General features: G+C 38.3%; 4 protein-coding genes and 1 pseudogene across 5 annotated transcripts; 1 reads left to right on the forward strand and 4 right to left on the reverse strand.

Annotated features, from left to right (window-relative positions):
* The first annotated feature begins 1,932 nt into the window (after positions 1-1,932).
* Positions 1,933-5,480, forward strand: LOC111788419 (putative pectate lyase 5). Its single transcript, XM_023668758.2, has 4 exons — positions 1,933-2,302; positions 2,489-3,395; positions 3,716-3,921; positions 5,175-5,480. The coding sequence occupies exons 1-4, from the start codon at positions 2,166-2,168 to the stop codon at positions 5,407-5,409; spliced, it is 1,485 nt and encodes a 494-aa protein (XP_023524526.2). The 5' UTR covers positions 1,933-2,165; the 3' UTR covers positions 5,410-5,480.
* Positions 4,319-16,412, reverse strand: KTF1 (kow domain-containing transcription factor 1). Its single transcript, XM_087123409.1, has 23 exons — positions 16,093-16,412; positions 14,122-14,378; positions 13,849-14,004; positions 13,606-13,764; positions 13,422-13,505; positions 12,495-12,562; positions 12,064-12,399; positions 11,913-11,964; positions 11,640-11,795; positions 11,415-11,558; positions 11,237-11,336; positions 11,010-11,162; positions 10,831-10,885; positions 10,666-10,730; positions 10,329-10,398; positions 9,460-9,496; positions 9,292-9,352; positions 6,413-9,189; positions 5,875-6,022; positions 5,562-5,722; positions 5,200-5,358; positions 4,630-4,683; positions 4,319-4,533 (listed from the first exon to the last, which is right to left on the reverse strand). Exons 1-18 carry the CDS (start codon positions 16,265-16,267, stop codon positions 6,419-6,421), a joined length of 4,899 nt encoding a protein of 1,632 aa, XP_086979535.1. The 5' UTR covers positions 16,268-16,412; the 3' UTR covers positions 4,319-4,533; positions 4,630-4,683; positions 5,200-5,358; positions 5,562-5,722; positions 5,875-6,022; positions 6,413-6,418.
* An 877-nt stretch (positions 16,413-17,289) lies between these two features.
* LOC111803872 (glycine-rich RNA-binding protein RZ1C) lies at positions 17,290-21,239 on the reverse strand. 2 transcript variants are annotated; one of them, XM_023688480.2, is made up of 4 exons: positions 21,121-21,239; positions 20,826-20,967; positions 17,926-18,437; positions 17,290-17,800 (listed from the first exon to the last, which is right to left on the reverse strand). In XM_023688480.2, the coding sequence occupies exons 2-4, from the start codon at positions 20,934-20,936 to the stop codon at positions 17,554-17,556; spliced, it is 870 nt and encodes a 289-aa protein (XP_023544248.2). In that variant the 5' UTR covers positions 20,937-20,967; positions 21,121-21,239; the 3' UTR covers positions 17,290-17,553. The 2 variants fall into 2 exon arrangements, with proteins under 2 accessions (XP_023544248.2, XP_023544240.2); XM_023688472.2 differs by having other exon boundaries at positions 21,112-21,239.
* Positions 20,955-21,969, reverse strand: LOC147794923 (secreted RxLR effector protein 161 pseudogene; annotated as a pseudogene).
* A 682-nt stretch (positions 21,970-22,651) lies between these two features.
* On the reverse strand, positions 22,652-27,702 carry SPD1 (P-loop containing nucleoside triphosphate hydrolases superfamily protein). Its single transcript, XM_023694778.2, has 9 exons — positions 26,954-27,702; positions 26,494-26,708; positions 26,005-26,155; positions 25,729-25,920; positions 24,797-24,959; positions 24,341-24,696; positions 24,063-24,239; positions 23,836-23,991; positions 22,652-23,118 (listed from the first exon to the last, which is right to left on the reverse strand). The coding sequence occupies exons 1-9, from the start codon at positions 27,470-27,472 to the stop codon at positions 22,849-22,851; spliced, it is 2,199 nt and encodes a 732-aa protein (XP_023550546.2). The 5' UTR covers positions 27,473-27,702; the 3' UTR covers positions 22,652-22,848.
* Positions 27,703-27,993: the final 291 nt, after the last annotated feature.

A 27,993-nucleotide genomic window follows, 5' to 3' on the forward strand; every position in this document is an offset into this window, starting at 1 on the left:
TTTCTTCCTCTCGCTCTTCAATAAATGAAGATTTTTCATGTCATCCTGCAAAACTGATTCCATAGGTTAAATTAAACATAATATATTGCTATAATTTAAATTAATTTCATATTATTGGGACCCTAATAAAGGAGTGGGAATGTCACTTTCCAAGCTTAATTATTTATTTATTTATTTTGATCTCATCTTTATTACCTTAAAAGGTCTCACTAGGCCACCACTTTTTCAAATATAGGGCAACATAATTCATATTCTTGTGCATTTAATTGTCACAGATAAGGAAATTTACAAAAATATCCCCCTAATATATGGATTTATCAAGAAAAACTATATATTAATTTGAGCAAATTTAATTTTTCAAGGATAGTGATGGAAATAAAGGGTCTTTTGTAAATTTTAATCAAATAATTTACTCATTTTTTAAATTTTGCATCTATAATCATTCTCTACCAACATCCTTAAATAAGACTTAAAAGACCCCAATTTTTTTTTTAATTATTTGACCTTTGTCTACCTAATTGTTCCTAAATCATTGCTAACATGAAAATAATGTTTTATAGAAAAATGAAATAAAATAAAATATAATTTTAATTTAATGCAAGTTGATGGAACTAATTGGAGGGTGAAGTAATTGACAATTAGACCCTTTTAAAAAAAAATTAAAAAAAAAAAAAAAAAAAAAAAAAAAAGTAGTACGCTATCTATCCAATCCATCCAACCTCCAACCATTTATTATAATAAGCTGATTTAAGTCAAAATTGGCTTTGTTAAAGAAAATAGACATAGGATAGCATGTGGGAGGTTGAGGTGGGCCTAATATATATATATATATATATATATATATATATATATATATATATATATATATATATATATATATATATATATATATATATATATATATATATATATTATTTCTTGCATTTTTTGTAAATTAAAATGTAATTAAATGAAGATTCAGCTCCCATCATAATTTTTTAAAAAGCAAAATAATAATAATATATATATATATATATATATATATATATATATATTATTTCTTGCATTTTTTGTAAATTAAAATGTAATTAAATGAAGATTCAGCTCCCATCATAATTTTTTAAAAAGCAAAATAATAATAATATATATATATATATATATATATATATATATATATATATATTATTTCTTGCATTTTTTGTAAATTAAAATGTAATTAAATGAAGATTCAGCTCCCATCATAGTTTTTTAAAAGCAAAATAATAATAATAAAAAAATTAAAATTAAAAATTAAAAATACCATTCAACCTCCAAAAATTATTTTCAAATAAAGAATTTTTTTTTGTTGCAAAAAATAATAATAATTGAGCATTTGGTCGTATTTTAAGATAATTTTTTTTAAAAAAAAAATCACTAAAATAGTTTTCAAATTAACATTTTCTATCTCTCTCAAAAATCCAAAATTTTTTTAAATCCTTATTTCATCATCAAATAAAACGAAATATCATCACATTCATAAAAATCTTGAAACACAAGAAAACTATAAAGTATAATACGATGCAATTAAGAATTCAATAACACTATGTTAGACGAATACAATTCTCTAGAATAGTATGATATTGTCCATTTTAAGCATAAGACACCGATGGAGAGAGTATTATTTGTTTATAAATCCATGATGCCTAACTTTCATCCTCCAACCCACGTTTAAGAAACTAATCAATATTTTAAGAAACTAATCAAGATCCAACAAAAAAAAAAAAAAATTGATGAAGAATAAAAATAAAGAATAACAGGAAAGCAGAGGAACATTAAACAGACTGTCTCTCTCACCGGAGCAGAGAACTTTTAATGCACAGACAGAAACAGAACCAGAAGAAAGAAAAGGAAGGAAGAATGGGTTCAACAATTGGAGAAGAAAGCGCACGTTCCCTCCTTGTCTCTCTGGATTATACCCTTTTTTAGAATAATCTTTTCAAAGAAAGAGAATCTAAAGTGTTCTTTCGCCATTTCCCATTGTTCCCAAGTTGTTTTGTTACCAGATTCATGTATAGTTTGGTTATTAAGCAGTGTTCTTGTTCTTGTTCATGTTCATTTCAAGAAGAACGTACCTGAAATAGAGTTCTTCTTGTTCTTGTTCTTGTTCTTGTTCTGGTTCTTCATTTCAACAAAATCTACAAGCAGACATGTTTGCTGCCATTGCCATTCTGTTGTTCACCTGGTTTTTGAGCTCCTCTCTGCCTTCTCTGGCAGCTTTCAGTTTCAATCTCACTGACCCACATCTTCTTCCAGATCCTGAAACTGTTGTTTATGAAGTTCAGAGGTAAACAAGCAAGTTTCCTCTGATTCAGACTTTGTCCAGAACATGCCTCTAATGGGGTTCTGCAGTTGTTCTTGTTTAGGCATTTTAACAAACACCTTGTGTGCATTGTTGTTCTGCTCAAAGGTGTAGTCCCCTGCTTCAATGGCTTCCTTCCCACTAATTTCGTGATATCTATGTTTCTTGCAGGAGTGTGAATGATTCATTTTCAAGAAGGGAAATGCTGTCGATTCACTCTAAAGGTCAATCGAATTCCTGTCAAACTGGAAACCCTATCGATGATTGTTGGCGCTGCGGTTCGAACTGGCAAGCCAATCGCCAACGGCTTGCAGATTGCAGCATTGGATTTGGCCGAAACGCCATGGGAGGTAAAGGAGGTCAGATCTACATAGTTACAGATTCCTCCGATTCCGACCCTGTAAACCCTCGCCCTGGAACTCTCCGCTACGCTGTGGTTCAAGATGAACCTCTCTGGATCGTCTTTGCTGCAGACATGACTATCAAACTCAAGTACGAACTCATGATGAACAGTTACAAAACCCTAGATGGCCGCGGTGCTAATGTCCACATAACCGGCGGCGGTTGCATCACACTTCAGTACATCTCGAATGTAATCATTCACAACATCAACATTCACCACTGTATCCCTACCGGTCACACTAACGTCCGATCAAGCCCTACGCACGTCGGATACAGAGGAAAGTCCGACGGCGATGGAATCTCAATCTTCAGCTCGCGCAACATCTGGATCGATCATTGCTCCTTATCGTACTGTACCGACGGCTTAATCGACGCCATAATGGGATCGACCGGAATCACGATCTCGAACAACTACTTCTCGCACCACGACGAGGTGATGCTGCTAGGGCACGAGGACGGCTATACGCCAGACTCGGGGATGCAGGTGACGATTGCGTTTAATTTGTTCGGCGAGAAGCTGGTTCAGCGGATGCCGCGGTGCCGGCGGGGTTATATACACGTGGTCAACAACGAGTTCCGGTCGTGGGAGATGTACGCCATCGGCGGTAGCGGTGGTCCGACGATCAACAGCCAAGGGAATCGGTATATTGCACCGGGGAATCCCAATGCGAAGGAGGTATGTTAACGTTAATACTCATTCTTCTCTCCACTCGTTGTACAGTCCACGGCGCGTATTCTGAACGCGCCGCTGAGGGAAATTATTTATAGGGAATTTTTCAGGGCTTAAGGTAAATATATCACTAATTCCATTAAAATTTTAATTTTAGCAATTTCTGATAAAGTAGGGGCAAAACTGAAAATTTTAAAATATACAAGGACCAAATGTAAAATATGTAAAGTCAATGATTTGACGGGACAGTCCTCAGCCACTGGCTTCTGTTTTGGACAAGAGTTGTGTAATAGTAAAAGAAGTGAAACGGTGTCGTTCTGATGCAGGTGACGAAGCGCGTGGACACAAACGCGGGGGATTGGTCGGAATGGAACTGGAGAACGGAGGGGGACATAATGGTAAATGGTGCATTTTTTGTGCCGTCCGGCGAAGGACTGAGCAATATGTACGTTAAAGCTTCGAGTGTGGCGCCCAAATCCGCCGCTCTTGTCGACCAGCTCACTCTCAACGCCGGCGTCTTCGGCGGGACCAGGTACTTTTTCTTTCTAAATGACCAAATTGCCCTTCATTTTTTCTTTTTTTTTTCCTTTTTGGTTAAAATTCATACTCTCTATAGTTGAAAATTTCAATTGGGTCTTGATAGTTGAGGCCTAGTTTTTCATTCGGTTTGTCGGAGTTTAGAGTTTCAATATGAAATGACCAAAATACCCTTGTTTTTTTTCCCTCGAGATTTGGTGTAGTTAATGGGGAGACAATTTGTGCTCCGAAAGTAGCTCTAATCTATCTCGAGGATAAACAGGTTCGAGATTTTAGAGATCAGGAGTAAATGTTAAAAATGTGGTCCTTAATAGTTTCAAAATTTAGAATTTTATAATTGGATATAACCTCATAAATAACTTATCTAGACTTTATAAAAAAAAAACAAATAATTTTAACTAAAATACAAATTTATGGATAAATTGAATGGGTAAATGAGATATATAGTATGTGGGACTTTGGAGTGAGAATCTAGGGCTGACACAACAGTCGAAAAACACAGCTCACTTGTTTTCTTGTTCTTGTCTTTTGTCTGTTCTGTCCACTTCTACATTGGGCAAGCAAGCAATACCTTTTGCTTTCCCAATCCATTACACACCAAAATCTCCTTCAAGTAGGATTGAGAGAGATCAGTATAAACAAGTGTTTAGTAAATTTAGCGATCTCGATATATGATCGTTTATTAATTAATCGAGATACTTACAATGTTCAACTCTATTCGGTAATATGAGCTCGATTAGAAGCGTAAAGTTGTCCCCTGTGGATTAGAAAAGAAAAAAAAAAGTTAGCCTTTTAAGTTGTAAGCATAAATAAAGGGTAAAAGGGAAGAAGGTTATAGTGCATGTGTGGGGAAAAGAAGCATTAGCAGTTGGGGCAAGTGGGGTTTTTCCGTTCATACCATAACCTTTCTTTAGAAAAGAGAGAGCAGCATTCTCTTTGCACTCCGTATGTAACCTAACCTATCCTAATAGTCTTTACTACTCGAAAGCTTAAAGCCAGATGAAACCGAACTTCACTCGCTCTTCAACTACTCTACTCCTTTCTTTCCCGAGCTAATGATAGAGGCAAGAACACTTTCCGGCCAAGTCCCAAATCTGGGGTTTGCCCATTTCTCTTTAAGAGTTGGCCAATTAGGCTTTATTCTATCTAGAACTCAAACTTAACCAAATCATAGAGCTAGGAATTGAGTGATTATTTGATGTTCATCTTGATGGATACTCGAGCATTGTTCCATTTTCAATGATGTAGGGAGAGTAGACAGAGCAGCTCGTACCCTGGAGACGAGAGCTTTTCCAATTCCGGGTCCAGTGGCAGCGACAGCGGTGGTGACTACTTCGGGATGATATTCGGCGGGGGCGGTGTGAACAGTGCACTGCCACCATCTCTTTCAGTTATTAACATGGTCGTTCTAACTCTGCTTACTATTTTAGTTCTGTACACAAACTCAATCTATGATGCTTTATTATCATTGACAGCATTGTAGTACTTGGAAAAGTTAAGAAAATGTTATATAAACTACAAAAGGAAAAGAAAAAAAAGATGCCTCTTTCTATATCCTATATGTATGTGTTTACTATAATTAAAATAAGGCATGGTATGGCAAAGAAGCAAAAAGGAGGTGAATTTCAAACGTACCAGTAAAACATCAACGTTGTCGAAACATGGGTTGTCTGTCTGTCGGTGGAAATATTTGACAAAATGGAATCTTTGGAACCGCCGCAGCATGTGGAAATGTGGATGATGTCTCCCTCCCATAACGAGTGACAGATCCGCTGCCATTCTACTCCACCGTTGTTCTGTTTCAAAAATTTAAAAGCAAACTCTGAAAGAAACAATGAAGAAAACAAAAATGGAAGAATTGTATATTCAATTTAAAGATTAAAGGTTCGAATTCCTTCAATAGGTCTCTATCTTTTACCTAAAGGATCACCGGTTGACTATCTTTTACCTGAAGGATCACCGGTTGATTGTAGCAGAGGTATCATCTTTCGAACCGTAGACAAAAATCTCTAATCGAGAGAAAGACGACTTGTCTGGTGTTAATGTCTCAAAAAGCAGCTTCTTTCCACTCCACAAGTTGAATGAACTCGAGTGAGCTGAAGAAATAAGACAATGAATTTGGCTGCAAAGTAGAATGATGAAGTGCACTTTGCATTCATAAATATGTTCGAAAATGTGATCTAGAAATGATTTTTTGAAGGGGAAAAACATTCACTACCAGGAACTATAACTACGGCCCCATGAGAAATACCTTTGGAACCTACAATTTCACTAGTTAATCAAACATGCTCAAAGATATGAAGAACTACACAGCATGATAGTTTTTGATAGTTTTCTATTAACACATCTAGGGCATGCATCGGCTCTAATTTTCAAAAAGTTAGAAAGTTATTAACAAGGAGTGCGATTTTCATCGTTTCCCTTACAAGAAACAGTCTTAACAGTAAACTCCTGCTTTGTCCACAGAACATTAAGTGAGATATTACCATCAATCACCGACCCCAACCAGACGACGATTTCCCATCATCTGCAGAACTCGATTTTCCCCAACCTGCAGTGTCGTTACTGGATGTAGGCTTGTCCCAACCCCCTCCTCCTCCTTGGGCACCTGCATTGGCTTCTTTGTTCCAGTTGCCCTTCTGGCTACTGTCAGCTCCCTTGTCCGTGGTCGAGGTCGATGGCTTCCAGGCAGAACTTTTACCCTCACCAGAAGCCTCAGAAGATTTCCAATTTTTGGCCTGATTTTCACTTTGATCATTCCAACCTCCATCGCTAGCAACTGCATTCACATCCTTCTTCGATGATTGATTATCAGTTCCTTCATTCCAACCAGATGCTGACTTCTGCCAGCCTCCGCCTTGAGTATGAGTATCCGCTTTTGCTGCTTTGCCCCAGCTATTCTTCTGATCACCACTCTCTTCAATCTCCTTGCAAGCAGTTGATTTATTCCAGCCGGAATTATCATCCACACCAGAAGAACCAGATGCTTTCCAATTAATGTTCTCATTCCCACTTGGTGCCTTCCAACCTGATCCCTCACCAGCATCATTGCTCGACTTCCAACTCTGCTGCTGGTTCTTGTCATCGCCTCCTCCGTTCCAGGAACCTGCACCACCACCACTGCTCCACCCTCCATTGTTACCTGAACCTGTGCTCCAGCTTGCAGGTTTATCCACATTGTCATCATCATTTGAACCACCATCTTGATTCCTTCTTCCACGGCCTCGGCCTCCAAATCCGCCTCTATCTGATCCAGACTTCCCCCAGCTTCCACCACCACCTCCACTCCATCCTCCATAGTCACTATTATTTGAACCACCTTCTTGGCTCCATTTTCCAGAGCCTCCGCCTCCAAATCCCCCTCTGTCTGATCCAGACTTCCCCCAGTTACCACCACTACTCCAACCTCCTCCATTGTCTCCATCATTTGTATCACCTTCTCGATTCCATCTTCCACGGCCTCGGCCTCCAAATCCACCTCTGTCAGATTGAGACTTCTCCCAGCTGCCACCACCCCGCCCTCCACTGTCACCACCATCATTTGAACCACCTTCTTGATTCCATCTTCCACGGCCTCTGCCTCCATATCCGCCTCTACCACCACTCCACCCTCCTCCATTGTCACCATCACGTGAACCGCCTTCCTGGTTCCATCTTCCACGACCTCGGCCGCTAAAACCACCTCTGTCTGATCCAGATCTCTCCCTGTCACCACCACCACTACTCCACCCTCTATTCTCACCATCATTTGAACCTCTTTCTCTGTTCCATCTTCCACGGCCTCTGCCACCAAATCCACCTCGATCTGAACTAGATTTCTCCCAGTCACCACCACCACCACTCCACCCTTTATTGTCCCCATCATTTGAACCACCTTCACTGTTCCATCTCCCACGGCCTCTGCCTCCAAATCCTCCTCCGTCTGATCCACCTCTACCAAATCCACCTCTATCAGATCTGCCTCTACCACCAAACCGACCCCTTTCACCCCTTCCTCTGAAAGAACCTCTACCTCTAAAGCCTCCTCTATCACTACTTTCTCCTCTCCAATCATTGGAAACTTCAGTCTGAGCTTCAGCACCATCGTTGGAATGATTAGCATTAAATTCATTTCCTGAGTTCCAGTTACTTTTCTCGCCCCAGTTAGAATTGCCACTACCAGAACTCCAGTTGCTTTTCTTAGCCGAACTAGAATCCTCATTTCCAGTATCAGATTTTTTTTTCCAATTAGAACCCCAGCTACTCCCTTGGTCGCTTGAGCCGGCTTCCTTGCTGGTCTGACCCCACCCAGATGCAGAATCTCCAGAAGTTTTTCCAACATTCCAACCACTGCCTTGATTCTCTACCTCGTTATCTTTTCCACTTTCAACAGATTTCTTATTCCATGGTGAATTGTCCTCAGAAGCTTTCGTCTCATTGGAACTGTGCTGCTTATTCCAACCTCCCCCCCACTGATCTCCTTTGGAAGCTGTCAAACTTGAGGAATCAGATTTATCTTTCCAAATAGCTGAATCCCCATCAGATGACTTGGATGCATTCCAACTTCTATTTCCACCCTCACGTTCTAATTCATTAGATCTTTTCCAACTGTCATTTCCATCTCCACAAGCGGTAGATTTATTCCAAGCAGAACTGCCACCATCACCCACATTCATTGGCTTACCCCAACCACCTGCCTCGTCCTGGTTGCCCCAGTTTGATGTTTGACCTCCCTTCATTGAAGTGTCTTCATTCCAACCACTTGGATTGATCTTATTTTCTGCTCCTGGTTTGGTCCAGCCACCTACATTGCCTTTGCCAGCTGTCTGAATCTCAGAGACAGTGGTTGAAACATTCTGATCACCCCAGCTTCCATTTGATCTATTTTTGCTGCCCCACTTATCAGCTGAGGTTTCTGCTGGAGTATTGTTATCACCAACACTAACACTTGGATTCTTTTTCCACCCCCCAGATTCTGAATCTTTATCTCTGCTCCATTCACTGAATTCATTCTTTCCAGAGGTTCCGCCGCCCCACTTTCCAGTCTGATTATCCGAAGTTACATGCTTCTCTTTGTCCCACTTGTCGCCAGCAGAATCTCCACTAGGTACTACTGATTTGCCCCAGGCACCAGAAACATTACCATCTGAAATAGTTTTAGCAGTAGCTTTGTCCCATCCACAGGCTTGATCATCATTAGCAGTATCAACACTCGATTTTGCAGCACCCCAGGAAGTGTTTGCTTCTGCAGTCGACTTGCTAACCCAAGGAGAGTCTTCAACATCTATAGTTATCATGGAAAACAACATAAACCAGCTTCTTAGAAATTGATATTCGTGCATAATAAAGTATAAATTACTAAAGAAAAACGCCCAATTCATTGTACCTTCTTTAGCATCAAGATTTTCAGTACCAAAAGGATTCGTGGAACTGGACCCAGGACAATTCTGCAACCAGAAAGGGAAAGAAAGAATATGCATGGAAAATTTTCTTGGAGCATTAACATTTAACAGCACAAAGAAGAAGCAGAAAGTGATCGAAGAGCAAAACTAACCAAGGTACCAGACTCGGGGAAACTGGGCCAAGGACTTCTGCAGAGAAGTATATTTACAAAAGAAAAATTGTGAAGGGACATAGAGAAACAGTAGCGAAATTCATAATTACAAAAGTCTCAATATGCAGATATTGCCTCTTAGATCAGATAAAACTAATAAAGGAAATATAATATACATACAAACAAACGGATGTTTGACCATGCGTTACACATTTTGAAGCATACAGTCAGAATATAGTCATGACAATTTTTCAGACTATAACATTATAAATATCTCATGTTCATATCTATCAATTAGTTTCAATAACCATCCCCTGAACAAAAAAAACACATACAACCACCATCATTGCACTAGTAGCTTTCAGGTGATTTATCCAGATTGAAACAAGAAACTTATTTCTAAAGAAAAAAGGAATAAAGACATAAGATAGGAGATTAATAATGAACACTATATTCATTGACATAAAGATCTCGTGAGAATTAGAAGTTCTAAAGTGGAGTTGATGGGACACATCCTCGTACAGAGATTACTAATGAAAGCCCTACAAAATCTTTTAAAGCCAAAAAAAAAAGTGAGAGAAACCTCCCGACAAGTTTGAATGCATTTCAACAACAAATGCACGCTTGCAGACCATCCACAAGTAACTATCATGGTCTAAGTTAGCCTGTTTATGAGTTCATATAATTTAAAGTAGATAAAGAAAAGCATCAAAAAAACTTTCTACGGACAACAGTAATACATTGAACACAAGACACTCAGGATAGCTTATCCATAATTGCTTTTTTCATTTTCTTTTCTTCTTAAATTTAAATCAAGGATTGAGAAAAAGAAGTTCAATGTCCAAGTACATTGGTATCCAGAAACATACCTTTCTGAAGAAGGCCCGGCAGAATTCCAGCCATCACCAGCTGCAGATGACCCCGTACCACCCATCCAATCTTAAAAAGAACAAGCATGTCAAACTAGTAATCGCGAAAGGTATGTTTCTGAACAAGTGTGTCAAACTAGTAATACTAAAATAAATGTTCGCAGAGGAAATAAATATGTACTTTGGTAAAATAAAATTGATTGTGTGAATAGGCAATAAATCTGCACGTACTATTTTAAAAAATACATTTAAAAGAGATTAATATAACCTCTCAAACATTCTAGGAATCCACTCACGCAAGAAATTAAGATGCAAAATTTCAAATACGAATTCAAACCTTGGGAGCTGCCTTCATTTCCCAGTATATCAAATGGTTTTAGAGAAGAAAATTCAGGATCCTCACTGTAAAATGATATTTTTATTGCATGAGTGAGAGAGAGAGATACAACGTACAATCTCTAGTAAACTGCTCAAGAAAACATTGGCATTTTTAGAACAGTACCTAACAGACACGGCAGAGCTCTTTCTATGTACCTCCGTAAGAAGATCAGATCTGACTGTGGAAATTCAATTTAAAAAAATAAATAACATCGTTAAAATTGTCTAGCTTCCAATCTAACCAGTACTCACAGACAATATTCAACAGAGCCAAGATACAATCACAACCAACGTCAAACAGACCTGTAAGAACCTTCTGTTGGGAATCAAGCTTCACTGTAACATCTCTTTTACGCACAGCTATAGCACGACATAGGTATCCCTTTAAAGGACCAACACGTATTCTCAAGGTTTGACCAATGGAGAACATTCCATCTCCTCTATCATCACGGTTGTCTGCATCCAAAGAAGGTCTTCAACAGTAATATATATGAGTAAAATGCCTATGCATCAGCAATATCGATACATACACTCACGGCCTTCCTTCTCTGCCCATGGCTTTTTAGGGGATAGAGGTGATTTGGGCGAAGAGGAGAAATCCTCAAAACCAGAGAAACCCTTGTCATCTTCCTAAATGGAGAAAAAAATTGTACGGTTCAGCACAAGCTAAACGAATGATCAACAAAATAAAGAGAACATTCACAGAACCTTTCCACTAGGGGCATCATAAGAAATCTTGATTTTCGCACACAAGTTAGATTTGCAGCAGAAATAACCATCGTTGTCCACCTCATTCTCATCATATACAAACACCGTGTGCCTGTATACATGCTTAACAATCCCTTGCTTATCCTGTAAGTTCAAAGAAATTGTGTAAGACAGCCTACTTTATAGGATACATCAACAGGTAAATTGTTTTAAAAAAGAACGAACCTTCAATGAACCTTCCAAAACCTTGACATTGTCTGAAACAGAGATGATCTTTCCATTGTGATCAACAGAAGTAAATTTAGCATCTAAAGGCCCACTTTTCAACTCTTTCCGTTGCACATTCACCACAACAGATCCATCAGGGCCATCCTTCAAAATCTAGATAACAGGAAAGGCAGGAGGGAATAGAGTATTGACCAAAAACAGGTAATAGAAATTAGTGACCAGACGAATGGTAAAAAATAAATCAATTGAAACTTTTAGTGATACATATACCTTGTAACTATCATCTTTTTCCGTCCCTAATATCATCCCAAAATCTTTCCGGCTGCAAGGGTCAGCAAGGTTACCATTTGCAAAGTAATTGAGTTATGGGTCAACGAAATCTGTTAGTACAGTTTTTTTGAGAAAATATAATGTGACTCACCCAAAACAAACAAGATCATGATCTCCAAAGCTGATCATGGAACTAGACCCTGATGAGCCCTCTCCTTTTCCACCCCCCTTTTCAGTCCTAATAATCTTCTTTTTCTTCTTTTCACCATAAAGTTGAGAAAGCCACTCAAGATCATTAGCTTCGTTGCTCTCAGGAGGCTTGAACTTTAAGAGCTCATCTTCAGATGGCATCACACCCCAGCAGTTTAATGAATCTAAAGATACTTTTTTGTATAGATATCCATCCTTGAGCATCATCCCATCAAGAAATTCAAAAAGCTTCCCGGTTTCACGGTCACGCCTAAATTGCATGAGTGGTCGAAATTCCCTGCAAAAAGCAAAGAATAAAAATCTTAACGTCAATGTGCCCATAAAAGAAAAAGAAAAAAAACATAATAAAAGCAATAAGTCATTTCTTATTACTCAAGTTCGCTAGAGTTGATCAATCGTGGTGCAGGATTGGTAGCTTTTTTAGCGACGACTCCTCCACCCTATAATGAGAAGAGACATTATTCCAGGTGGAATATGTATTCGTAATATCTTACTCTTTAAACTTAAAAGGGCACCAAGCATATATCTAGAAGAAACTAGAGAGAGAAAGAAACTTTTATATCAGAACTTCACCAACAAATTTTTACAATTGAAATGAGTGAGAGAGGGATTTTAATTGACTATATAAATTGTTAAACTACATTCTATACCTCCCAGAGCAGATAAAATTTTTCATTCCAATCTAATATGGGTGTTGACCAGTTACTGATACTTAATTTGCAATCGTGTCCGTGCTTCCTATTAACATAATTTTAATATGGCTGTAAGAGAAATTGCTTTAGGGAGCAGCAAACACAAAGACTTAACAGAGTTTAAAACTTAATGCCTGAAAACTACCACTCAGAATACCGCCCAATTGCTTGAAAACATAGAGAAGAAGGTTAACAATTCAAATTATAGTCAAGAGAATGACAGATACGAAGTATAGTTAATGATATTCATGGTAAATCATACAACCTTTCTTTAGAAAGCTAACATATCGTCAAAAGGAGTGTGCCTCAAGAAGATGGAGGGTACAAAATCCAATCCAAAGACAAAAGGCCAGAGCCAATTTATATAAGAAAGATTTCTGTAATTGTCTGATAAAGAAGGGGGGATAATCTTAATTAAAAAAAAATAACAAATACGGAAACTCTCCATTTCAATGCATCTCAAGAGCACTATCACTTTCCCAGGTTCACTGACGGATAGTAAAAGCTTAAGAAACTAAAAAGGCTTGAAGATTATCAACACAAGGAGAAAATTAACTCCACACCCATTCAAAATATAAGAGTTCAAAAGGTAGGCAAAGTTTCATACAAATTTTTCAGCCATCGATTGAAGATCAATCCTCGGAATCAGCTTCACTGTTGCTCTCTTGCGTGCATTGTTGACAGCAACAATCTACAAAAACTACTAAATATTATTTTTTGAGAAAAAAAAGGGGGAAAGTAGTGTTTAAAAATGCTAAACCTCAGTCTGTCTACAAGTTAGTACACTCCACCTGAGCAAGGTCTCCCTTGTATTTTCCATTTTTTACACGGGCCATTGTACCCACAGCAACTTCACTGACTCTACTTTGAACAGTAAGCAACTGAGAGATGTCATTTTCAGGAACAGAAGCTATACGGGTAGAATATATTCCATTTATGCCTTTACATGCCTGGATCCAGAGTTACCCATCAAATGTTATACTTATTACTGACCAGTAGAAATTATCTAGCACTACCAGAAAATCTCAGGCTACCTCAATTAAATCATACTGCCTTGGAGCTTCTATGTAAATAAAACCTTTTATATGCTCCACACAAAATGCAGATTTTATCTGTAACTTGGTACCAAACGAGTGCAAATCAACAAATTTCTGCATGAGACAAAAAACTGATTGCCGCTCACGCCCAACCTACAAAGAAAATTTCCAAACCATAAAAATCAATGAATGAAGCTAGAAAAATTGAAATGAAGACTGTATACTCAATCCTTAGCTCTAGAATGTGTTTCCATTGATTAAGCACCATACCATGCATTTAAGCTTCCACAGAGAGACAATATCCCTGGCAGATTGCTGAGGAGGGTTTCTTCCAGTGGAAATTTTGTTTTCATAATTTTCTTCTGCAAATGCACCAAGTCCAGGACCTCGAGTGTAAGGTTCCTCCATCATTCTATCAAATTCTTCTTCATTCATTTCCTCTTCTTTGGGGAAAAATGGAATATTTTGAGCTTTTGAATCATCATTCTTAAATGCCGGTACTGGCTCAAACTCTTCCTCCATGAAATCTATTTTTGTCAAACAAGAGGGTTGAGTAAAATAAAGACAAAAGGTTGTCTTGAGGCTTCTTCTCTTAGGAAACCAACAAGACGCTCCAATTTGGATGGATGTTAACAACGGGCAAAAAGAGAAAATGGCAGAATTTGCCTCACAGAATTCCTTCATGAACTTGTTAATGGACACTAAGGGGATCCAGCCAATGAATCAAGAAGCTCAATCTCCTCATAACTTTTTTTTTGGGGGGGGGGGGGGGGGGGGGGGGGGGGGAGGGTGCCAAAAGTGATGGCAAATCGACCCATGATTTGAGGAAAAAACCAAAGCTGAAACCAGTTTTTTGAAAATCCAAACCGACCATCCAAACATAACCAACAAAATTGGGACCAAACCAAGACAATACCTCCCCAAAATGAACAAAGATAAATAATTTTCAGCGGGTTTTCTTTTAGGTTTACAAGTCTACCTTTGAGGTTTCCAAAGAAATTTAACATCATTCATATCTTCAAAATCCAGAATAATAATACCAATAAAAACAGAAAATGACAGAATTTTCCTCACAGAATATTGCACCAAAACTAAAGCTAACAAAATAAAAACAATGGAGAAACATGCAATTCTTAGTTAAAAAGTAATACCGTTCTTAGAACTAAACTTTCAAGTTCTAATACCTATAAATGTCAATTTTAATTATGATTTTATGCAACTTCAAATAGACACACCAAGTATTTCTAAAAAAAAAAAAATCATTCACATTCCTTTTTACGCGAAGGACCTGCAAATACACAAGGAATCATTGAAAGCAAATAATCCAAAAATTGTTAATCATGTGTTGGAAGCTTTAAAGACCAAAATTTTCTTTCTTCAAAAGTAGTTTTGTTGATGTACAGTAAAACAATGAATTTAATATAATAACAGTGAGGATGCAACCGGTTCATGGTTAACATAAAACTTTTTTAAGAAAATGAAAAGACAGAAATTGGTCACTAATTATAAAATTGAATTGATAGCCAAAGTCTATGCAGCCTCTTGGAGCACTCTATCCAAAATCTTCATAGTTGTTCATTTTCTGAGATTAACTTTTCACTATTCATTGGTTTTGGTTTAGAAAGTTTCATCCATATGCTTCTCTATTAGTTTCTAGTTCGTTATTTCTCAAATTTCTAGTCAAAAAAGAGGGGGAAAAGTACATAATTGATCGTAGTAAACCAAATTTGAAGACAAAAATTTGAACTCCAAAACATCAAGAACCAATCCAACACCTTGTAATACAAAAAAACTAGACGGCAAATATAACCCAAGTGTGAGAGGAATTTGAAAGTAAAACGACCCACAAAGTTGGGGCCATTGACGATCAGAGTTCCAAAATCACTCCATTCATCAAGTAACAAATTTTGAACATCTAAAAAAAAATCCAGACAGCCGCAACGACAGACACTATCCGCGCAGGCCTCTCCGCATGTTCAGCAAATAAGTCAAAACTACCATCAACCTAAAGAATGAAGACAGACTTCTCTCAAATCAAAACGTTTCGAGTAAAACTTGTAATGCAACAAGCTTTCTCCAACAGGAAAAAACAGTCCTAAACCATGATCATTTCCATCAATTACTTCCAATTGACAGTTTTCAAACAAATAACACCAAAAGATCAAAACCAAACACAATGTTGAACAAAAACGACGAAAACAACGACAACCAGTAAAAAGAGAAAAACAAGAGATAATCTACCATCAAGAAAATCACTGTCGTCGCTATAGGCACCGAGTTCGGGAGAAACATCTTCGAAGAACTGGAGTACGCTACGGTCCCTCCTCTTGCGAGCAGCGGAGCTATCGGTGTCATCGCGAAGCTTCCGTTTACCGGAAGAGGTGTCTTTGGCAATCCCCTTGCCCTTGGACGCCATGGCTAAGGAGGAGAGTGGAAGGAAATGCGAATAAGAAGAAAGGACATGCAGACTGAGAGGGAAGTGGAGTTCGTCGCTGTTCAGGCGTTGAGTGTGAGAGCTCTGCTCTGAAAGGAGTTCCCTCGCTTTTTTACGTACAATGCGTTTTCGCTTTTTCCTTTTCTTTTTATTTTATTTTATTATTATTATTTCTTTTTTTTCTTTCTTTTTAAATTCCAACGTCAAACTTTTGGTAGAAAATACATTTTATTTCAGTATCCTAATATTTTTTTTTTTTCATTAATTTTTTTAATTTATTTAATTTTAATAAATATAAATTGTTAAATTAACAGATTAATTAGTAAAAATTCAACTAAATATACAAATTACGATTTTTTTATCTAAGCCTATGAATCCAATATGGTGAAATTAAATGTATGGATATATTTTGCTTTCCGTGTAAATTTTAATTTTTTTTTATTTTTAATTTTATCCTAAACTCTTTTTTTTTATTCCGAATAAATATCAATATAATAAAATAACATAATCCGTACACAAACATTAAATTAAACCGTTATTACATTAAAAGATGTGTCACATCTTTGTTGTGGCTAGATAGTCCGACCTTATTTTATTTTTAAAACAACAGTCAAATATGAAACTAAACTCAATATATAGAAGCCATTTAAAATTCACTACTAATTAAAATCTCAACATATGAAGCTATCAGTAGAAGAAGCATAAGTATATCCATAAAACGAATAGAAATCGACTTTAGAGGCGATCAAAGTCTGAGTGTGGACAGAGATAATGAGTAGATCTCTCAAACCAAACCCGAGTAGTTTGTTTGAGACTATAAATCAAAATTTTGAGATTATCGACATAATTGGGATTAGTGGAGTCAATGAATCCCTCTAGTTGAGTCATATGAACCTCCTATTTAAAACTTCATATACTAAACATATAATTTAACACACGTTATAGCCGAGACTTAAGTATGCGATCTAAACTCAACAAGGCACAATAATAATGGATCAGAAGTGTAAAAATGAAAGGCCGGAAGAAGGCTAAGGTAACCCTATGAATGTCAGAAATTTGTAACATCAAAAATTTCTACTACTAAATATGTTCTAAAGCAGTGGAGAATTGGATAGCATCAAATCCAAACGAAACCAAAAAAAAAAAAAAAAAGGAAGATCAGAGGTTGCATAAGGAGTTCATTGCAAGTGCACATCCCAGCTAACTCATAAGTTTGTAGAATGATATGCAATTGTAAATAAACTACGAACAGTACGTACATCTGAATTTTAATAGCGCTCGTAGGAAGACGGTCGTCCTCCCCTGCTTGGGCGGTCGTAAGGGCCTGGCCTATCTCTGTAACTTCTTCCCTCGTAACGGCCAGGACCTCCTCCAGTACCATACCTATCACTGCCACTCCTAGGACCAATATCCCTATCGTAGCCACCTCTTTCTTTGACATAGCCATTTTGAGGATATCGATCACTAACATCATACCTATCACCACCTGCAAAACGATCTCCAGCAGATGGGTACCTGCAAAGTTTGGACAAACAATCTCAGATGTAAAGCATTGCCAAAACTTACTTCAATAACCTGTCAATCAAATCATACTTCGGAATATATGTAAATGGGTGATCATTTATCACTATTAGAACTACCTGTCTTCAAAATAGCGGTCTCGACTTCCATATTTGTCATCCCTACGGTCAAAACGATCTCTATCACCGTAGCGCCCCCCATCTCGCCCTCCATCATAACGGTCATCGACATACCGGTCACGATCTCCTCCAAAACGATCCCCACGACTATCACCATCAAATCGAGAACGCGATGAAAATGAACCTCTACCCCTACCACGTCCACCACCGGCTGAAGGACAGTCTCGTGCCCAATGCCCTGGGCGTCCACACTTGAAGCATTCATCTTGCCCCACAGATCTATCTCCTCCTCTCCCAAAACTAGCCCTACCACCAGATGAATAGCCTCCCCCCCTGAAACCTGGCTCTCTATCATCTCCCTCCATCTTGGGTTCAGCTTTATTTACTGAGATAATCCGCTCACCAAATTCATGCCCATGCATCTCTCTTATTGCATCATCCATCCCTCGACGATCTGCGAAGGTAATAAAACCAAACCCACGAGGACGACCTGTATCTCGTTCTAACATGATCTACATAAACATCACAAGAGAATCTCATGCAAATATTAATAAATACAGTTCAATTCCAACATAGACTATGAAAATGTTTTATAGTTATGCAAGATAGCTGTGCAAGGAATAGACTTCAAAGAAAACGATCGAAAATTCTGATAACTTACTTTCCCTTCCAAGTAAATCATCTAAGTAGCAAATTTAAATGATATACTTGGAAGGATTTCTCTTCAAAGCCCTGGCAAGGTTGCCAACAACTTGAACACTGTTAGATAAGCTGTCTTCAACACTTCGAATCTATCATTTAAAGAGCAACTTTGACCTCGACTACCCTCTTTGGGTGCAAATTAGGAAATGACCCATCATAAAGTCAGAATCTTAAGCTCTAAAAGTTAAAGAGAATATCTCCCACTGAGATGACCACCCAAGGCAACCCTTCTACTGGTTACTGAAATTACTCCACTACCACTCCGTAGCCTTGACTAATTGTAGCATTCAGACAATATTCCATTGTTCATAACCGAGTCATATAAATCACCCTAGAGTCTAGAAACCAATAAATTGAGAAGAAAAATCTAGGGGAGATACAATTTCTTGCCATAATGATTCTCTGTGTCACGCTACCACCCAATCCAATGCCACAGTAAACAAAGTACAACAGTGCATTAAAAACTTTCCGCACTTTAGATGCTATTCTTATCTTATGCTGTAAACTGGGTTTCCACCTTTATAATTTACCGAACAACCAGCATAATTTAACTGTGGAGCCAGGTCACTTATACCCAAGAAAACTGGCATGCAGCAGGATGTAATGACAAATGAAAAAAGTACTGCACCTGAAGCTCCAGTGTGCGCCAAAATATGTGGTAGTTATATTATTATTATCCTTTTTTGTCATTATGGGTATGTTTATAGATTTGGTGAAAGATGGTTTACAACTGAAATTACAGTGTCTGAAATTTTCTCTGGTAAACTAACTTTAAAATATTTTACCAACAGCCTGCCCTTCCATGCCAAAGCACCCAAAAAAATCATGAACATACGGAAGCACTAGAAGTCAAGAACAGTACATCCTAGTTTAGGTATAGTAAGTTCCAATTCCAAATGTTGCACAAGTGCCAAGCACGAACCTTACACAGCAACCAACAGCATGACAGATGATACTGCATTCCCTATTGAATGCATGTACTCACTATTTACACTGACTGAGCAAGAACATAACCAAACTCTGTAGCTGAATTAGGCAATACAAATCAAGTTAAATGCTCTTGAAACTAAAAAGAGCAGAGATTAGGTATGGAATACTTTGCAAAACCTTTTAGGATAGAAGGCCCGGTGTAGAATGAACAAAAAAAAAACTGAATATTTGGAGTTCTAGAAGCATCTGCAAAATCCAACAACTTATACCCAAATTCAATCTGTGGATTGTCGAGGAATTGAGGCGTACTAACAACACGTGGCAGCAGATACATCTCCATGAAATACAATTATTACCCAATCTTTTACTCTGACGAGTAGGAAACTACATCAGCAAACTGTATGTTGAACACTAAAATTTCAGTTTTTGAAGCGAAGTGTCTTGAACAATTTTCACAAATTGGGCTAGCTGCGATTTCTCATCCACAAAATCAACCACACAGAAGAAACGTCTCATCAGATATCCTAAGAGAATGAACAGAGCATCCTTTCTGAAACATTATTCTGAAAATGCTTTTCTTAAAAAATACTGTCAGTTTCCAAGCAATTTCTTGCGATCTATGTATACCGATGAATAGGATTTCTTGTCTATTAACCATTTCTCCTATTATAAGTAAGAATTCAGCAGATAACGTGCGAACAGACCCATGTATTCAGCATTAAGCTGACTGCCTGGACCATATTCAACAAAACAAAAGATCAAAGGACGGTAAGAAAGAGAAAGCCTGAAACAAACTATTAGCTATAATCGTGTAGTTAAAACTGATCTGAAGTATTCTGATTCATATATGGCTTAAATAAATCAATACATACTGATGGCTCAACTAACGTATAAAAAATAAATAAAGGACATAGGATAGACTAGAGATATTATAAATACACCGTACTAAAACTATGGCAGACGCAAATGGAGGGACTCTGTAACTAACAAAATAGCATTGGTATTTGGCATGAATTGTGGAAAGGGAAAGCCCACAACCTATTACGAATGTCGTAGAAATCATAGCAGGGATTTTCATCATAAAAACGCTCAAAAAACGTTCTCGACATAAAACGGCATTTACATTGTCATAGTTTCTACCTCACGCATGCCGAATCATTTAGACTTTTCTTCAGAGTATTAGCCACATTTCCATTCCACCATTGACATTCAACCGACAAGCAAATAGGAGGCACACAAAAACGGGGGGAAAAAGGGACGAAAGTTACCTGAGTTTCAATAATTTTGCCGTAGCGGCTGAAAGCGTTCTCAAGCTCACGCTCCGAGACATTCCATGAAAGTCCTCCAACAAATATTCGATACTCGTCCTTCGCAGCCATTACCCCTTCGGCTATCAATCAGATACAATTCCTGCACAAAAACCGCAAACAGAACCGGAAACTCAATGAGACGAACTCCGAAAAGACGGAAATCAAGCCTCCGTCTGAATCAACAATGAGCGATTTCAATAAAAATTGAAGAGTTGCAAAGAGAGAAGAATTAATTAACACTCGCCTTCGTTACCTGGAGTGAACCAGTGAGTTCCAGAGGGTGCAGGGTTTTTAGGCTCCAAAGACTAAACCCTAGCGTCTAAGGTCCATGGTCGAGATATTCAACAGGTCCGTACAAAATTCTAATTTTTTAGGCTTGGTTATGGGCTTGGGCTCGACTCTTACATGGGCTTTTATTGGGCCTCAAACGGTTGTCTGGTCATGAATGTTGATAGTATAGAGAAACGTATATACAAGGACGGTGAAAGACTAAGTTCAACCATAAGTTCAACCATAAATGGTACCTTCATGTTTCAGTATTAAAATTTGGATAATTAACGGTTGTGCGAAAAATTGTGGGATGGGCAATTGATGTGTTAATGACTCGCCCGATTTCTTTCAATATCCTTTTCATCCAAATCGCTTGACAAGTACATGTAGCTGCTACTACATACTTTGCTTCAGTAGTTGACAACGTGACGATTGGTTGCTTCCTTGAGGACCATGCCACAGCTCTTCCACTCATTAAGAAAACATAGCCTGAAGTGCTCCTACTGTCATCCACATCTCCCGCATAGTTACTGTCGGTGTAGCCTAAGAGTTCACTCTTCCTTTCACGTTGATACCATATCCCAAATTTCAGAGTTCCCTTCAAGTACCTCATGATTCTTTTTGCAGTAGCAAAGTGCAACTCAGTAGGATTTGCCATAAAACGACTAATAAGACTTACCACAAACATCAAGTCAGGTCGTGTGGCTGTGAGATACATTAAGTTACTCACCATTTGCTTATATAATGTTGAATCTACCTTCACACTAGCTTCATCTCGGCCAATTTGCTGTCCAGGGACAATCGGATTGCAAACAGAGTTGTAATTTTGCATTCCAGACCTCTCGATCAACTCAGCAGCATATTTTCTTTGACATATAAAGTGTAAATGGTACCTTCGTGCTTCAGTATTGAAATTTAGACAATTACACGACTCATCTAAATGGTACCTTCGTGTTTCAGTATTAAAATTTAAACCATTGCTAGTTGTGCGAAAATTTGTGGATGAGCAACCAGTGTATCAATGACTCGTGTAAATGGTACATTCATGCTTCATTATTGAAATTTGGACAATTAATAGTTGTGCGAAAAATTGTAGGATGAGCAACCGGTGTATTAGTAAATGATACCTTCGCGCTTCAGTATTGAAATTTAGACAATTATCTAAATGGCACTTTCGTGTTTCAATATTAAAATTTGGACCATTGCTAGTTGGGCGAAAATTTGTGGATGAGCAACAAGTGTATCAATGACTCATGTAAATAGTACATTCAGGCTTCAATAATGAAATTTGGACAATTACGGCGACTCATATAAATGGTACCTTCATATTTCAGTATTAAAATTTGGACAATTGCTGGTCGTGCAAAAAACTATCGAACGAGCACCACTGTATCAATGTCGCACGTAAATAGTACCATTGACAAGGCTGTCTAATTGATGAAAGTGCAAGCTAATTGAATTTTGTTCCACCAAAACGAATAAAAGGGGGATAGTCAGCTACAGGGGAGTAAGAATTGGTTGAATATACTGTTCATGACAACAGTAATTTCAGTGTTTTATTGAAGGAATTCTTACAATGTTGTATAACCAAGGTGGAATAAGATATAAATAATTATGTAAATGAGATATACATATATGAATTATTTACATGCCTGTACATAAATTCACAATAGAACAAACTGTACCATGTTTGGAAATCTGGTTAGATTTTTCATTCAGGCAGCAAAGGAAGCCTATAGATACCAGTCCCTTCCCCAGTTGCTGATTTTGAACTAGATTTTGGTTCTTTAAGATTCTTACTCTTCAACCTCAATGGAAGAATCTGCAACCTCGGGTTCGGCTCAGAACTCGAGTATTCGGCTGCTAACTGATAACTTTCCACGAGTTCAAGCTGTCGAGCAACGATATCTGAGCGTCGAGGTAGAAGCTCAACTGGCTCTCCACCAGGAATCACGATATACTCGATCGCAAGTCTAACTTCCTGTCAAATTTAAGAACACCAGAAGAATTATGACCGTGTTTGATATGGATCCTATAGATTACAAAATATTTATGCCATGACAGATGAGTTGACTTCACAACATTATCATACAATGAACAGAACCAGACAGGCAACGTTACTATAGATTCAGAATCCCACATATCATGTTAGACAGGATTAGCACTCAATAGAGTAAGCTATGATGCTCGTGAAAGACAATTGAATTGCAGTTGAGACAGGAATCTAGGCATCTAGCCATTAATTATGAAGCTAGTTGTACCCACAGAAAGAAAAGAGAAAAAGGCACGAGTCCAAATGAATAGAAGTGTAACAGCCTACGCCTACCGCTAGCAAATATTGTCATCTTTGGACTTTTACTTTCGAAATTTCCCTCAAGGTTTTTAAAACGCGTCTGCTAGAGAGAGGTTTCCACCCCCTTATAAAAAAATGTTTCGCTTTTCTCCCCAATCGATGTGGGATCTCACAATCAACCCCTTTTCTAATCGTGGTATCAATTGATGTGAAACTCTCATATTTGAAAGCAGAAAATGCCTTATTTCTATAAACGTGCAGAAGTACTTGTTGCTATTACAAAAATTTGACACCATTATGCAGCGATCAGCAATTTTTATTCAGATTGCCTTTCAAAACCAGTGGTATAAATGCGAGAGTACACACCCTCCACACACAAAAGCATCAATGTGGAAAGGAAATTACCTCCAATGCATCTATCTCTTCTAGGGATGGCTTTCTTTTTGGTGCATCACCTTCAATTACAATGTCAGGGGTTTTTCGAGGTTTCTTCGTTATAGAACCGGAGTCGATCTTTATAATCATGCGGATTGCCTTGACCATTTGAGCCATGGTGTTCGACTGTAAAGATAGAGTTGTAAATTTCTGAAGAAAATATGCGTTTAAATTCTAGTTATAGAAGTAAATAGTACCTTGATTACAAACACAGGCAAGTGGTGAAATTTTGCAACACTTCGGATCCATGGGTTCTGCTTCATTTCATCACTAGATGCTAATATTGCATCGGCTGCTTCAATGTCATCGGTTACGTCTATTTCATTCTCAAGCCCCAATACTTGTGCCACTTGAAGTAGATCAGATTCAAGAATCTGAAAGTGCCAAACATCAGCACATTTTTAATGTTATCATCAGCTATAATGTTATCATCAGCTATAATGTTATCATCACTAGATGCTAATAGGTGATTTACCTTGTAAGAATAGACTCGCACTGGTGAGCTCTTTTTGCTCACAGGTCTACTCTTAGACTGACGAGGTAGGTGAACCGCATCTTCCATGTCAGCATCATCATCATCAGCTATAATGTTATCGTCTTTCAAATGCGATCTTTCGTGAAGACTCTTTTCATGATTTGGAGATGGCCCCATTGAATGGTTAGCATAAGTCTTCACTTGACGTACTTCCATGTCAGGATCACTATCAGCAATGATGTTATCATCTTTTGAATGTAATCTTTCGTGAAGACTCTTTCCAAGATTTTGAGATGGCCCCACAGAAGGATTAGCATAAGACTCCACATTACGTACTTCAAAAAGAGGAGTTTTTCCTACACCAATGAGAAAGACAGAGGAAAGATGATCAATGGTAATAATATATTTATAGGAAAGGAATACACCTTAACAATGACAAATTAGTTGGAGAAGCACCTGCTAATATTGCATCAACTGTTGTATCTAATCTGTGATGAACACGACATTCAGTTTTGGATATCATCTCAACTGCACAAGTAAAAGTAGGAGGTCCTTTTCTCTCTAGAATTGTCTTTTGCACTTTTCTTTTCCTTGCTTCCTCGTCACCAAGGGTCACACTCTATGTCCAAGGAAATGAAAAAAGGAACAAAAATGATAAGCACTTTCATCAATATACTTCCGTTCAACAAAATAGAATTAGCAAGATAGCTAGCAGATTGTAAGAGAACTTTTTCCCTTCTAGGATGATGTGAGATCCCATGTCGGTTGGAGAGGAGAACTAAGCATTCTTTATAAAGGTGGGTAAACCTCACCCTAGCAGACACGTTCTAAAAACCTTGAGGGGAAGCTCGAAAGAAAAAGCCAAAGAGGACAATATTTGTTAGCGAGGGGTTTAGGACGTTACAATGGTATCAGAGCTAGGCACCGAACGATGTGCCAACGAGGAGGCTGAACCCCGAAGGGGAGTGGACATGAGGCGGTGTGCTAGCAAGGACACTGGGATTTGAAGAGGCTGGATTGAGGGGTCCCACATCGATTGGAGAAGGGAATGAGTACTAGCGAGGACGCTGGCCCCGAAGAAGGGTGAATTGTGAGATCCCACATCGGTTGGGGAGGAGAACTAAGCATTCTTTATAAAGGTGTGGAAATCTCTCCCTAGCAGACGCGTTTTAAAAACCTTGACGGGAAGCCTGAAAGGAAAACCCTAAAGAAGACAATATTTGTTAGTTGTGGGCTTAGGACGTTACAGGTAATGCCCAAAAATGCCCAAAAATTGATTCCTGAGTTGCATATTATCATTTGACGTTTGACTAACAATTTCCAATATTCAAGGTAAAGGTACATGCAAATGCATTTGATGCAGGCAGCGAGGAGGAGGACTTTTAAACCTCAATGCCACCAACAAGGATTTGCAACGATGGATTTTTTATTATGTTGTCAATGGTGATTCCGTGAGCTGTCCCTACTAGCTGAACCCCTCTTTGAGCAATTGTGCTGGCAGCTAGTGCTTCAAGTTCTGTTCCAATTTCATCAATGATTATGGTTTCAGGCATGTGGTTCTCCACTGCTTCAATCATAACCTACAAAGAAAGCAACTCGAGCCTTGACACGGGACAATCAAATGAAGTAATGGTTAAAACCATAAACGTGCATTGCGCTCTTACCGTGTGCTGCATATGAACATTAGGGACTTGCATCCTCCTTGCACTGCCTATGCCTGCATGAGGAACATCTCCATCACCTCCAATTTCATTGGAAGTATCCACAATAACAACACGTTTCTTGTGGTCGTCTGCTAGCATCCGAGCAATTTCTCTGCATAAGTCATAGAATTCAAAAGAACAATTTCGATCCCGGAAATCGACGTGGTAAATGAAGGGAGGATAAACCAAAACTTCAGCAATGTAAGACCTCAAACAAATTTCAATTCAGCTCATTCTTTATGGTCTATTCTTGGTGTTGAAAGTTGAAACATAAAATCATTTTAAGGTGAGGTGGTTCGAGATTGCATTGATTTAAAGACTATTGCCACAATAAACATTGTCCCACCAGTTCTCTTGGACTTATTAGTACAATGAGCTGCCAATCAAGAATCAAGACAGGAAAAACGGAAGAACAATAGGAGTTTGGAATGTCCCAGTTGTTCATAGTACCTGATTAATGTGGTTTTTCCAACTCCTGGTGGACCAATCACCAAGATGGAACCTCCACCCTCTACTAAATCACGAATGATCTCAGCACTTCCAGAGACAGAACGCCCTACCCTGCAAGTGAGGCCAATAATCTGCATTTTACGGTTTCGAATTGCACTTATTCGATGCAAAGATCTGTCCATGCCCGATCGGTTGTCGTCTGAGAAGTCTCCTACCTAAAGAACAGACCAATTACCACAAAATTTGGTATACTTCTTTAAGCAACTGATTTCCATTTTAGCTTGGTTGCTTTACAAGACGAATATGTCCCATGTTCTAGTAAACTTAAGCAGAACCGATCACAACAGGAACCAATTATACCCAACTTTATGTATAATTATAAAGAAAATAAGCATTAATCATACTCCGTTTATCAGTGAATCACACATATTTTCCAAGATTGAAATCTTCAGATCATTACCTTAGATATTGCGTGGCTTAGATCTTCATGCTTCACAAGCTCTTCCGAAATAGCCCAATCCCCTGACGGAAACCTGGCAATAGGATTCCTTCCCAAATCCAAGACAACCTCTATCAATTCCCGGAATTCATCGTGCGAGCTCAGCTGCTTCCTCATCCTCGAAGGCAACAGTTCAACAAACACCTCCAACTCCGCAGTAGCATCTGACTGAGACGAAGTCGAAGCAAAGCCCGAATCCAAAATGGAACTCGAATTCGATTGATTTGTCAACGATCCATTCCCCAAAAACAATCGATCTGACGACGGCCGACGAATTTCAGGGGAAGGAAACGACGGAGCTGAAGATTTGGACGAAGCAATCCCCTTACGCGCACGACGTGTTCGACAAAACGACGACGAGAATTTCGAAACGGAATGAGAATTTTGCAGGTACGTGGGAATCGAAATAGGGATTTGGTTAGCCGAATGCCATGAACTGTGCAAATCAATCAGCACAAAATGCGAATTCAAAGCTATCATTCTCACTCGCTCAATCCTTGCTTCCTCTGAATCCAATTCCTGTAAGAGAAACCCAGATGGGAGTAAGAGATTGTGAACGAGTAGAAAAAGAAATACGAAGCAGAAGAAGAAGAAGAAGAAGAAGAAGAAGATTCGGAGTATCTCCTTTGAGGTTGGAGATTTTGGAGGGAAAGTGGGAGCCACCAGAGCAAGAAACGAATTGTTATTGGGCGTTGAAGGCTTCGGAGGATGTCACTTAATGCAGACCACACAATTATTTTTTGGACACGAGGAGGAAGAAGAAGCTGGAATTGAATTGGATCCTTTAGCCCAAATCCTTGGAACTCTTTGAAAAATCTTCCATTTTCCCTTAAAAAAAATTAATTAAATTCATAGATTAAAATTCCGACCTAACAAATTCGAACCAACGACCTAAGGATTAGGGGCAAACTACAATCCTCCGTTCTACCAACTGAGCTAAGATCGGCTTTGAGCCAATGACTTAAGGATTACAGATCAACAAACTACAATCATTTGCTCTA

Source organism: Cucurbita pepo, chromosome 1 (genome assembly GCF_057944985.1).
Source record: "Cucurbita pepo subsp. pepo isolate OVF chromosome 1, ASM5794498v1, whole genome shotgun sequence".
In the NCBI taxonomy this organism is placed as follows: Eukaryota; Viridiplantae; Streptophyta; class Magnoliopsida; order Cucurbitales; family Cucurbitaceae; genus Cucurbita; species Cucurbita pepo.

Coding starts and splice junctions, on each gene's coding strand:
- SPD1 (XM_023694778.2), bottom strand. CDS start 27,472: ATGATAGCTTTGAATTCGCATTTTGTGCTGATTGATTTGCACAGTTCA. Junction 24,240..24,340: donor TGCGAGTCTATTCTTACAAG/GTAAATCACCTA, acceptor TGGCACTTTCAG/ATTCTTGAATCTGATCTACT. Junction 23,992..24,062: donor TGCCTGTGTTTGTAATCAAG/GTACTATTTACT, acceptor CTATCTTTACAG/TCGAACACCATGGCTCAAAT.
- KTF1 (XM_087123409.1), bottom strand. CDS start 16,267: ATGGCGTCCAAGGGCAAGGGGATTGCCAAAGACACCTCTTCCGGTAAA. Junction 14,005..14,121: donor TGTGGAAGCTTAAATGCATG/GTATGGTGCTTA, acceptor TTTTCTTTGTAG/GTTGGGCGTGAGCGGCAATC. Junction 10,886..11,009: donor CCAACAGAAGGTTCTTACAG/GTCTGTTTGACG, acceptor GAATTTCCACAG/TCAGATCTGATCTTCTTACG.
- LOC111803872 (XM_023688480.2), bottom strand. CDS start 20,936: ATGGCTGCGAAGGACGAGTATCGAATATTTGTTGGAGGACTTTCATGG. Junction 18,438..20,825: donor GCAAAATTATTGAAACTCAG/GTAACTTTCGTC, acceptor ATGTTTATGTAG/ATCATGTTAGAACGAGATAC. Junction 17,801..17,925: donor GACCGCTATTTTGAAGACAG/GTAGTTCTAATA, acceptor CAAACTTTGCAG/GTACCCATCTGCTGGAGATC.
- LOC111788419 (XM_023668758.2), top strand. CDS start 2,166: ATGTTTGCTGCCATTGCCATTCTGTTGTTCACCTGGTTTTTGAGCTCC. Junction 3,396..3,715: donor GGAATCCCAATGCGAAGGAG/GTATGTTAACGT, acceptor GTTCTGATGCAG/GTGACGAAGCGCGTGGACAC. Junction 3,922..5,174: donor GGCGTCTTCGGCGGGACCAG/GTACTTTTTCTT, acceptor TCAATGATGTAG/GGAGAGTAGACAGAGCAGCT.